Below are 12,316 nucleotides of genomic sequence, written 5' to 3' on the forward strand. Positions count from 1 at the left end.
CCCCCTTCCAAACTCAGGCGGCTCCAGTGGGTGAGGTTCAGATCTGTGGGCCCAAACCAGACCTGGGGCAGGGGATCCAGGGCACAGATGTAGGAGAGATGGTGCTCGAGAGACACCGAGGCAAAGGCAGGAGAGGGATGAGTCCTGGGTAAGGCAGGCATGGTGCCCACGAATGCCCAGGATGTGGGAAGGCTCTGACCCTGGGGATGTGGAGAAAGAGAGAACAGGGAGGATCCGGACCCCAGTGTTTCTGCGTCTCACAGAGTGTTTCCTTGATGTCTGACGCAGGCTTTCTCAGCAGTGGCTTGCAAGTCATTGGTGGTCTAGGGGAGACTCTAGCCTGTATTGTGTCTCTCTTCCTGTGTCTGTCAGGCACTCCTGATCACTTATGAATGAATTTAGTTGCCCTGCCATGTGCTGCATACCTCTGAGGGGAGGTGTGAGCTCAGAGTAGAGAGACAGGTGCCTGTGCTGAGACAGCAAAGGGACTGAGTGAGCTTTAGGACAATGTCTCTTATGCCCTCAACCACGTTATCTATAAAATGTGGCTCACATTATCTTGCTTCTCTGAGGGCCAAGACCACTGGATGATCTCTTGAGGTCTTTTCTAGCTCCTCTTTTGATGTATAATTTTATGGAGCTAATTTTGGTTCTGTCTCTAACCAATCGTGTGATTCTAAGTCCCTTCCCCTCTCTGAGGCCTCAGTTTTCTTACCTGAAAAAATGTGAAGTTTACATGAGATCTCTGAGGTCCTGTCAGTTCTAGCAAAATGGACTAATAACTATTCACACTGACCCTGGTCCAGGCCCTGTTTATCTATGAACATAACAGCACTATGAGGTGGGGGCTAGGCCTACTCCCATTTTGCAGATAAGGAAACTGCAGCACAGAGAGAAGTAGCTGGCTCCAGGTCACACAGCTAGTAAGCAGCAGAGGGAAATTCAAATGGAGGCCCTCAAGCACTGGACTACTGTGCGTCTTACATGAGAGTTCTGTGAAAAAGAAAATACTTTGAACATGGGGTTTCACTGTTGTCCTCCTCATGATCCATTTTCTCATATACAAACAGGCCTCAGGACTTTTCCCAATGGATTCATCCCCTAAGCACTCAGATGCTCATGCTTTAGGGCCCATGGGGATGAGGGACAAAGATGGGAGCGGGTGGGAGGGAGCCATGGGGATGTGTCAATTGGGTAGACCAGTGGTCGGCAAACTGCAGCTCGCGAGCCACATGTGGCTCTTTGGCTCCTAGAGTGTGGCTCTTCCACAAAATACCGACTTCTGCGCATGGGCCACGAAGTTTCAATCGCACTGTACGTGCACGCCCGCACGTGGTAGACTGAAGCTGTGGATCTGGAGAGAAGGGATTGAGTCCTGGATCAAGAGCTAAGGGTCCGCAAGTATGGGGAGCTCCCAGGTGATACCTCAAGGGGACAGAGAGCAGGGCTTGGGTCAGCAGGATCTGGGTGGTGCTAGGTCTTCCTCCAAGCCACAGAGCTCTGTTAGGACAGTAATCAGAGGCCACTTTAGGTCCTGTGGGGTGGCAGGAGGGTGCCTTCAGTGTCCAGAGGACAAAGTGGGGGCGGTGGGAGGGGGGAGGAGAGAAGACAGAGTGACAGACACACTGACTGTCCAGGTGGTGTTTTGGGGGAGAGCTGTGGGCAGCGTATCTGCTGAATGTTTGGAAATATTCCCAAATATTCCCTTGGGCACGGAAGCAAGAGGCATGCAGAACTAGCCACATGCATTCCCAGGCGCTTGCTACAGCTGCACTTGCTGTCTTTCCTCTGCATGGCCAAGGCACACACACACAAACACACACTCACACAGGCCCAGGCCCGGTGTACAGCCCCAGTACCAAGTCATAGTGCAATTTTATTCAGCTTCAGAATCATAATGCTGAGGCCCGCCCTCCTCCCTTGCCACCTGCTGCCATTTGTCCAGGATGTATGTCTTAGGCTTGGCCTGTGAGGGGCTCTAGAACCCCAGCAGAGCAGGGGTCCCCAGGGGCAGGCCGGGGGGTAAGGTGCCCACAGTCTGCCGGCTGGACTCAGCTGCAACCCCCCACACCCTTGATGAGGTTGGCGGCCTCGGGGATCTGGCGGAAGAGGTTCCGAAGGGTGTCCAGCTCCTGGGTCAGCTGCTCCACGCGGCTGCGGAGGCGCTCGTTCTCCGCCATGTACTCCAGTACCTTCTGCTGCGTCTCCAGGATGCGCCTCTTGGCCTTGTCCCGACTCTTGCGCACGGCAATGTTGTTCCGCTCCCGCCGCAGCCGGTACTCCAGGCTGTCTTTGTTGACCGCCTTCTTGCCCTTGTGCGAGGGGCCAGCTGGAGAGGGAGCCTTTAGGAGGGGGCTGCAGGGGGCCGCGGCAGCAGCCATAGGGGCCTGGAGGGGAAGGCACAGAGGGACAAGAGGTGAGGGCTGGCCAGGAAGCAGAGTGAAGCAGAGTGGAGGCAGAGCAGGAATGCCGGCAGCCAGAGCACCCTTGGGCCTCAGAGAGACAAGGGATTCCAGAGCCAGCTCCTGGGTCCCAGTCAGAGCAGCCTTTGCCTGCCGGGTGCACAGGGTCCCTGCTCTGACTAAAATTCCTTTCCATGCTCCACACTCTCTGAGGACACTTTCCTTCAGTCTATATTGAGTCTCCAGTTCTGTGATCAGCCGGCATTTCCTCTTCTAGAAGCAGGCGGCAGAGACACAAGAGGTGGGCGGCAGAGAAGCTGGGGGGCCTGAGGTCAGGCAGGCCAGCTGGCCACAGGGACTGCAGCACACGGGCTTCAAGGTGGGAGTGGATCCACAGAGAAGGAAGCGGGGTCGTGGTTGGGTGGTGGGTGCAGAGAGCTTTGGGGTGAGCCAATTTCACAAAGCAACACCAAACACAGACTCGCTAAGAATAAGCAGGAAGCTCAGAGTTTCCCCCATCCACGGCGACCTCTCTCCAGCCCCTGGAAGGCACGGAGGAGAACTGACCTGCTCTTACCTTGAGGACACGCAGGGGCTGGCTGGGCGCTGCTAGAGCCGGGGGCAGGTGCATGGCCGTCTGCCCACAGTGTGCCACTTGGTACTGCAGAGGATTGTAGCCGCTGCGGCCGGCCCCGCGGCTGCCCTCGGGGCCCCGAGGCTCCTCCTTCACAGCCACAGCCCTGGGGTCGTAGCTCCCCGGGCTGCTGTAGATGCCGGGTCCCAGCGCCTTCCTGTCGGGGCCGAAGGTATGTGGGGGGTAGGCGAAGGGCCGAGGGTCAGGTGGCAGGTAGTGGGGGAAAGAAGGGGTTCCGGGGCCCTTGAGGCCTCGGGCCTCCGGTGATGGCTTCACAGCGAAGAGGTCCGAGAGAAGCTGCTCCTCCCCAGACTCGATGTAGGCAGAGAGGTCGATGGAGGCCTCATGCTCACACATGTCCCCCAGCTCCCCAGGCCCCGCTCGGGCCCCTGAGAATTCGAGTGGCTGCTGGCCAGCCCGGGGCTCACACTCGTAGTAGGTCCCGTGGGACATGGCCGGTCCGCCCCCTGGGTTCCCCGCCCCCGGGTCCTGCTCTTGGGGCACCTTGGGATGCTCGGTCTGCCCTTCCTCGACCTCCCCCTGCCCTAGATTTGCCCTAGATCTGCCCTCTCGGGCTTCTCTGTCACCCACTCCTGCCTGGCCTCTCTCCTCCCTCCTCTGTTTCCTTTTCCTTCCGCTGTAGTCAATGCAGCTTTTCTCTTCCCTTTTTTCCCCCCTCTCTCCCTGGGGTGACTCAGGGAGGGGCAGGGCGCACCCCGAGGGAGGGATGCGGGCCTTAGAGAAATGGGCCCTCAGCCTATTTAGCGGTTGGGCACTCTTTGGTCAGGATCCAAGTCAGAGTTCTGAGCTGTCCAGGAGCTGGTGCTTCTGGGAACACCTCCCCTGTTCCCGTTGAGTCCAGGGCATGCCAGCGTCCTTGCTGAGGGCAACACCTCCCTCTGAGTGTCCTCTTCCCTCCAACTTCCAAAAAGTTCTGTGCAGAATGAGGTGCCAAGTCAGAATGAACAGAGAACACCCTCTTCCAGTGCCGACCCCCAGCTTTGGCTGAGCTCCTCCCTCAACACACCTCTCGCTCAGTCCCCCAAAAGGCTGGGCTCCACCCACTCCCAGGGGCAGTCAGTTCCTTTTGTAGCCCCACCTCCCAGGGCATTCTCCTGGTGCAGGCCAGGGGGCGTTTGAGGGGTTTAGGAAACAGTGATAGGTTCTGGGACCGAGTCACAGAGCCCGCTCATTTGCTAGGTTTTTGCACAAGGTCTGTGCAATAGCCCAAACCCTCATATGTTTCCAGCTGTGGCTAGCTTTAGCAGCCTGGCACTGGCCCTGAGTGGCCCGGCTTGGCTGAGGCTCCTGATCAGGTCTTGGACCCTGTGCCTCAGGCACAGGCAAGTTGCTGCCCTAAGGATGGACTGTCACGCTCTTCTGGTGGCTCCAGAGCCTCTTTTCCTGCTGCCTGTGCTGCCAGAGCCTCAGGCTGGAGCTCTGCCCTGCTCTGGTCCTGGGGCTCTGCCCCGTTCCCTGTGCCCTGGCTGCAGGGCTCGGGCACTCTCTACAGCTCGGTTTGCTGTCTTTCCTTCTGCAATGCCATTTTCTGACCTCGATGCATGTCTCTTGGGTCCACTTCCTCTTGTGAGGCTTGAGAAGCCGTGTCTTTTGTCATCACCTCTTCCTGGGGCTCTGTTTCAGGGTCTTCAGGAGAAGCTCAGGGCTTGCTCTCTGTACTTTTGGTCTCATGGGAGGTCCCTTCTTCCTTCCCTTTTCTTTTTCTCTGGGAACTCCCCACTCCTTTCTGGCAGAGGCACCAGCTGTGTCCCTTTTTTCACCTGTCGAATTATATCTATAAAAGGGACTATATAGCTCAGTGAAAAGGAAGGACACACAGAAGTGTGTTACTGGCTCTTTTATCACCAGCAAATGCTGGGAGTGCTTTGTGGGGAGCTAGAAGGTTTTACTAGTCTAGGTCAGGCACACCAAGGGCCAGGCCACAGTGGGGAAAATGCAGAAGCGATAGGCGTGTCATTAAACACTAAAATGAAGTATGCAAATAGAGCCGCCTAAAGGTCAGACAAGTTACCCCTCCAGTTAGTGTCCTCTTCCTCCCTCCCAACACCACAATACCCCATGCAGGGTTTGAGGTGCTTTCTCTAAAAGCCATGACCTGGCCCTAACCGGTTTGGCTCAGTGGATAGAGTGTCAGCCTGCGGACTGAAGGGTCCCAGGTTCAATCCTGGTCAAGGCCATGTACCTTGGTTGCGGGTGCATCCCCAGTGGAGGGTCTGCAGGAAGCAGCTGATCGATGTTTCTAACTCTTTATCCCTCTCCCTTCCTCTTTGTAAAACATCAATAAAATATATTTTAAAAATATATTTATATATTAAATAAATAAATAAAAACCCTGCCCTAGCTGGTTTGGCTCAATGGATAGAGCGTTGGTCTGTGGACTGAAGGGAAGGGTCTCAGGTTCAATTCCGGCCAAGTGCACATGCCTGGGTTGCAGGCTTGATCCCCAGTAGGGGGTGTGCAGGAGGCAGCTAATCAATGATTCTCTCTCATCATTGATATTTCTATCTCTCTCCCTCTCCCTTCCTCTCTAAAATCAATAAAATATAAGAAAAAAAAATAAAAGCCCTGACCTGGCCCTAGCCGGTTTGGCTCAATGGATACAGCGCCGGCCTGTGGACTGAAGGGTCCTGGGTTTGATTCTGGTCAAGGGCACATGCTAGGGTTGCAGGCTCAATCACCAGTAGGGGGTGTGCAGGAGGCAGCCAATCAATGATTCCCTCTCAACATTGATGTTTTTATCTCTCTCTCCCTCTCCCTTTCTCTCTGAAATCAATAAAATACAAGAAAATCCTATCTAACTAGAGGCCCGGTGCACAAAAATTTGTGCACTCGGGGGTAGGAGGGTCCCTCAGCCCGGTCTGTGCCCTTTCGCAGTCTGGGACCCCTCAGGGGTGACCACTTGCTGGCTTAGGCCTGCTCCCCAGGGGATTGGGCCAGGATGGCAATCAGACATCCCTCTGGCAGCCCGGTAGCCCTCAGGGGATGTCTACTTGCCAGTGGGGAGCAGACCTAAGCTGCAGTCAGACATCCTTAGTGCTGCTGAGGAGGCAGGAGAGGTTCCCACCACCACTGCTGTACTGGCAGCCGTCAGCCTGGCTTGTGGCTGAGCAGAGCTCCCCTCTGTGAGAGCGCACTGACCACCAGAGGGCAGCTCCTGCATTGAGCGTCTGCCCCCTGGTGGTCAGTGTGTGTCATAGTAACCAGTCATTCCCAGTCTTTCTGCTGTTAGGGTCAGTTTGCATATTTTACTATATAGGATAGAGGCCTGGTGCGCGGGTGGGGGCCGGCTGGTTTGCTCTGAAGGGTGTCCCGGATCAGGGTGGGGGTCCCGCTTGGGTGCCTGGCCAGCCTGGATGACGGGCTGATGGCTTTTTGCAGCTGGTCACACCCCCTTCAGGGTGGGGGTCCCCACTGGGGTGCCTGGCCAGTCTGGGTGAGGGGCTGAGGGTTGTTTTCAGGCTGGCAGGCGACTGAAGCTCCCAGGCTCTTTTTTTTTTTTTAATTCTGGGATTTATTTACCTTCTATAGCTGTCACTGGAGCTGAGAGCTTGCTCCAGCTCTGAGGCCGTGGCTGGCTGAAAGCAGGTATTTGGGTTTGTTTAGATTCTATAATTGAAACTCTGTTGCCATCACTGGTGCTCTAAGCTCTGAGCCCGCTGGCGGCTGAAAGCAGGTATCTGGAGCTTGTTTAGCTTCTATAATTGCAACATTGTTGCATCCGGAGCTCAGAGCTGGGCCGCATCACTGGAGCAAGCAAGCCTCATGTTCGTTTCAGCTGCGTGGCTGCCGGCCGCCATCTTGGCTGGCAGTTAATTTGCATATCTCACTGATTAGCCAATGTGAAGGGTAGCGAAGTTATGGTTAATTACCGTTGGCTAATCAGTGAGATATGCAAATTAACTGCCAGCCAAGATGGCAGTTAATTTGCATATGTCGGCTGGGAGCATAGCAAGCCAGGCGACCGAAAACAAGCTGGGCGGCGGAGGTGGGATCAAAACAACCTGGCTGGGCGGCTGAGGGAGGCGGGAACAAACAAGCCGGACATCCCCCGAGGGGTCCCAGACTGCGAGAGGGCACAGGCCGGCCTGAGGGACCCCCCCCTCCCCGAGTGCACAAATTGTTGTGCACTGGGTCTCTAGTCCTATCTAATAAAAGAGAAACATGCAAATTGACCATAACCCTGACTCCCTTCCCATGGGCTAATCAGCAGGATATGCAAATTAACTGCCAACCAAGATGGCGACCAGCAGCCACGCAGCTGAAGCGAACAGGAGGTTTGCTTGCTCCAGTGAAGGAGGAAGCCAACGTTCCCCGCCTGCCACTGCCAGCCTCTGAGCTGTACTCTAAGCAACTATGTTGCAATTATAGAAGCTAAATAAGCTCCAGAGACCTGCTTTCAGCCAGCTTCGGCCTCAGAGCTTAGAGCTGCTGTGATGGCAATAGAGTTTCAATTATTGAAGCCAAACAGACCCAGAAACTTGCTTTCAGCCCTCAGAGCTGGAGCCGGCTCTCAGCTCCAGTGACAGCTATAGAAGGTAAATAAATCCCAGAATAAAAAAAAGAAAGAAAGGAGAGGCTGGGAGCTTAAGTTGCCCTCCAGCCTGAAAACGGCTCTCAGGCCCTCACCCAGACTGGCCAGGCACCCCAGTGGGGACCCCCACCCTGAAGGGGGTGTGACCAGCTGCAAACAGCCTCAGCCCATCATCCAGGCTGTCCAGGCACCCAAGCAGGACCCCCACCCTGATCCGGGACACTTTCAGGGCAAACCAGCTGGCCCCCACCCGTGCACCAGGCCTCTATCCTATACTACAGGCAGGGCAGGACAGCACGAGCTGCCATCCGGACCCCATGTGCAGCCCTGGGCAGCGGGGCATAAGCCCCGCCCCCAGCTGGGACCCCTGTGTGCCACCTGAGCCCCCAGCCGGGACCCCTGTGCCGCCTAAGCCCCGCACTGATAAGCCCCGCCCCCAGCTGGGACCCTATGACTATTGGAGAGCAGGAAAGTGCTGCTGGGCCCTGGGTCGCTGTGGTGATCTGGCCATTGGTAGGTAGAAAAGTGTGGCCTGTAGGCAGCCCCCAGCTGCGCCTGATCCAGGAGCAGGAAAGCAAGCCCGGCCTGCAGGCAGCCCCCAGCTGCACCTTCTCCCCGGTTGCCATGAGGATCCGGGAGCAGGAATGCAAGCCTGGCCTGCGGGCAGCCCCAAACTTTGCCTGCTCCCCAGTTGTCATGGTGATCCGGGAGCAGGAAAGCAAGCCTGGCCTGAGGGCAGCCCCCAGCTGGGCCTGCTCCCCAGTTGCTATGGCAATCTGGGAGCAGGAAAGCCCGGCTTGCAAGCAGCACCCCCATCCTGGCCATAGCTCAAGGAAGGGTACAACATGCAGTGGAGGCCAGGAGCCTGAGAGATCAACACAGAGGGGCTCCTGCTCCAAGCCTCCATGGTGTGGCTGGCGGCAGGCCCCCAGCAGACACACACGCACACACACACACACACACACACACAGTGCCTTCTCTGAGCCTCCAATGTGGCTGGAGGCAGACCCCCAGTGGGGACACACACACACACACACACACACACACACACACACACTGCAACTGCTTCGAGCCTATGTGGCACGGCTGGGGGCAGGCCCTAGCAGACAGACAGACAGACACACACACACACACACACACACACACATGGGACACCTGCTCCAAGCCTCTGCTGCCAGACTGTGGCCATCAGTAGGACATCCACTCAGGGCTCCTGGACTGTGAGAGGGGCAGGCTGGGCTGAGGGAACCCCCACCCCCCAGTGCATGAATTTCGTGCACCGGGCCTCTAGTTAGATAGGATAATAGACAAACGTGGTAATTAACCATACCTCTGCTACGCTTCCCATTGGCTAATCAGCAGGATATGCAAATTAACTGCCAACCAAGATGGCGGCCGGCAACCAGGCAGCTGAAGCGAACATGAGGTTTGCTTGCTCCAGTGATGGAGGAAGCCAAGGTTCCCCGCCTGCCTCAGCCCAGCTCTGAGTTGCACTCTAAGCAACAATGTTGCAATTATAGAAGCTAAACAATCCCAAGGTACCTGCTTTCAGCCAGCTGGCCTCGGAGCTGGAGCTGCAACAAAGTTTCAATTACAGAAGGTAAATAAATCCCAGAATAAAAAAGAAAAAAAAGAAAAGAGAGACTGGGAGCTTCAGTTGCAGGCTTGGCCTGCCTGAAAACAGCCCTCAGCCCTCATTCAGGCTGACCAGGCACCCCAGTGGGGACCCCCACCCTGAAGGGGGTGTGGGCAGCCTGAAAACAGCCATCAGCCCCTCATCCAGGCTTGACCAGGCACCCCAGTGGGAACGCCCACCCTGAAGGGGTGTGGGCAGCCTGAAAACAGCCATCAGCCCCTCACCCAGGCTGGCCAGGCACCCAAGTGGGACCCCCCACCCTGATCTAGGACACCATTCAGGGCAAACCAGCCGGCCCCCACCTGTGCGCTAGGCCTCTATCCTATATAGTAAAAGGGTAATATGCAAACTGACCCTAACAGCAGAAAGACTGGGAATGACTGGTCACTATGACACACACTGACCACCAGGGGGCAGACGCTCAATGCAGGAGCTGCCCTCTGGTGGTCAGTTAGCTCCCACATGGAGGAGCTCTGCTCAGCCACAAGTCAGGCTGATGGCTGCCAGTACAGTGGTGGTGGTGGGAGCCTCTCCTGCCTCCTCAGCAGTGCTAAGGATGTCCGACTGCAGCTTAGGTCTGCTCCCCGCTGGCAAGTGGACATCCCCTGAGGGCTGCCGGGGTGCCAGAGGGATGTCTGATTGCCAGCTTAGGCCTAATCCCCTGGGGAGCAGGCCTAAGCCAGCAGATGGTCATCCCCCGAGGGGTCCAAGACTGCAAGAGGGCACAGGCCGGGCTGAGGGACCCCCCCACCCAGGAGTGCCCAAGTTTTTGTGCACCGGGCCTCTAGTAAATAAACAAAAGCCCTGACCTGGCCCTAGCTGGTTTGGCTGAATGGATAGAGCGCCAGCCTGTGGACTGAAGGGTCCCGGGTTCGATTCTGGTCAAGGGTACATGCTAGGGTTGAATGCTCAATCCTCAGTAGGGGGTGTGCAAGAGGCAGACAATCAATGATTCCCTCTCATCATTGATGTTTTTATCTCTCTCTCTCTCTCCCTCTCCCTTTCTCTCTGAAATCAATAAAAATATATTTTAAAAAATCTACACTAATAAAAGAGAAAAATGGTAATTGGCGTACGACGATACCCTTTTCATTGGCTAATCAGGGCTATATGCAAATTAACTGCCAACTAAGATTGGCAGTTAACTGCCAACAAGATGGCGGTTCATTTGCATATGTAGGCACAATGCAGGGAGGGGAAAGGGAAAGCAGGAAGAAGCCCCCTGCCACTGACAGTGATCAGAAACCCAGGGGGGAGCTAAGAGCTGGGGGGCAGGGCAAAGGCGGCCCTGGGGCCGCCTTTGCCCTGCCCCCCAGCCATGATCGGAGAATCAGGTGCCTTTTCCGCCCTGGCCAGTGATAGCAGGAAGTAGGGGTGGAGCCAGCGATGGGAGCTGGGCACGGTCGAAGCTGGCAGTCCCGGGAGCTAGGGGTCCCTTGCCTGGGCCTAAAGCGAAGCCCACAATTGCGGGGCCGCTGCAGCTGTGGGTCCCCGCTGCCCGGGCCAGATGCCTAGGCCAGAGGCGTCAGGCCTGGGCAAGGGGCCGATCCTGCGATTGGAGGGTGATGGGGGTCAACACCTGAGGGCTCCCAGTATGTGAGAGGGGGCAGGCTGGGCTGAGGGACACTCCCCCCCCCCCCCCCACACCCAGTGCACAAATTTCGTGCACCGGGCCCCTAGTAAATTAATAAAAGCCCTGACCTGGCATGGGAAGATCTGTGTGCATCCCAGAGACAGATCTCAGGAACCAAATTGGGAGATTTGTTCCGCCTTCTCCTGGTTTCTCAAGACCCTGCGGCAAACAGGTACCACAGCTGAGCCAATTCAGTTTGGCGGCAGTGCCTCTGTGGACCATTAGGTGGCAATGTTGGCCCAAAATCTGGACTTGAGGGGCTGCTGTGGTCAGGAATCAGGTGGCCGACAGAGGGCAGTCTCCCACAGTCCTGACCCCGGGAGACAGCCGGGGGTCTGTAGGGAAGGAGGAAGAGGGAGCACAGCTGGGATGAAGACTTATGGTACAGTTACTGGGAGAGTGGACAGGCTCATAGGGCCTGTCTCAATGAGGAGAAATTCTATCCCCCCCCAACTTTGAAAATACTAGTGATGGCAGTGAAGACCTGGCATTTTCTGGTGTTATGCTTTTTCAATCATTGAAACATACACTTTTTCATGCTGACAGTTTCCTTGTGAGTTAAGTAGGAAGGTAAGCAAGACAGATTATATTTTTATTGTTGCCTTATAAACGAGGAAAACAAGCGGAGCTGCCCAAGGTCATTCAAGCATGCTGCGTTGATCTTGGGGGAAAGGGCAATGGGTTAGTTCTTGATATCCTCAGCAAGAAGGGACAGGGAAATGGGGGAACTGTGTGGCTCAGAGAGCCTTCTTTGGCTCAGTCAGCCACCCTGGGGGACGGGGGGAGCATCAGCAGTGAGCGAACAGGCACTGGAAGAAGCAGGGAGGTGTGCAAATAAAGCCGGCAGGAAATGAGAAAGTCGCACAGCTCTGGTGGGAAGATAAGTGATCTCAGGTCTCTCACCTTCCAGGCTGGTGGCTGACGTTGCTGGCTCACTGACATCAGTGTTTCCCAGTAACCGAGGGGTTTGGCCAGGCTAGAGCTGTTCTGGATGTTTGGGCAGGGGAGGAGTGGGAGCTGGGCTGGAAGGAGGGTGGGGAGGGCGGAGCCAATCCAGGGCTCGGGTATACCTGGGTTCAGCATAATTGTTCAGAAGCCGAAAGAAACCCTCCCTGGTCAGCAGGATCATTTTCTCCCAGCTCCTGCAGTTGCTACCTGTTTGCATTAACTGAAGCAATGCATGTGTATTATCTTACTGACTCTAACCTGCCTCAGTTCAAAGGCCGCCTCTTTTACCAAGTCTTTCGAACAGGGAGGCAATTGAGCACGGCGGGGAAGTGTCAGAGATAACTGGACTCAAATCCTGCCTTTGTCACCAGCTCCGTGACCTTGGACAAGTTACTTAATCTTGTAAAATGGCAGTAGTCGTGCTTACTTGATCAGGTTGTTTAATTAAACTTTGAATAAGATAACGCAAGGAAAGTAGTGTTCGGTCTCTTTCTGCCCTTCCTTTGACCAC

General features: G+C 55.8%; 1 protein-coding gene across 2 annotated transcripts; it reads right to left on the bottom strand.

Moving 5' to 3' along the window:
• Window positions 1–1,856: 1,856 nt before the first annotated feature.
• CEBPE (CCAAT enhancer binding protein epsilon) lies at window positions 1,857–5,067 on the bottom strand. Of its 2 annotated transcripts, XM_059707984.1 has the most exons (3): window positions 4,591–5,067; window positions 2,980–3,970; window positions 1,857–2,387 (listed from the first exon to the last, which is right to left on the bottom strand). In XM_059707984.1, exons 2-3 carry the CDS (start codon window positions 3,487–3,489, stop codon window positions 2,052–2,054), a joined length of 846 nt encoding a protein of 281 aa, XP_059563967.1. In that variant the 5' UTR covers window positions 3,490–3,970; window positions 4,591–5,067; the 3' UTR covers window positions 1,857–2,051. The 2 variants fall into 2 exon arrangements, with proteins under 2 accessions (XP_059563967.1, XP_059563958.1); XM_059707975.1 differs by lacking the exon at window positions 4,591–5,067 and having other exon boundaries at window positions 2,980–4,079.
• Between the last annotated feature and the right edge of the window lie 7,249 nt (window positions 5,068–12,316).

The sequence above is a fragment of the Myotis daubentonii genome, chromosome 1 (genome assembly GCF_963259705.1).
Source record: "Myotis daubentonii chromosome 1, mMyoDau2.1, whole genome shotgun sequence".
Taxonomy (NCBI): Eukaryota; Metazoa; Chordata; class Mammalia; order Chiroptera; family Vespertilionidae; genus Myotis; species Myotis daubentonii.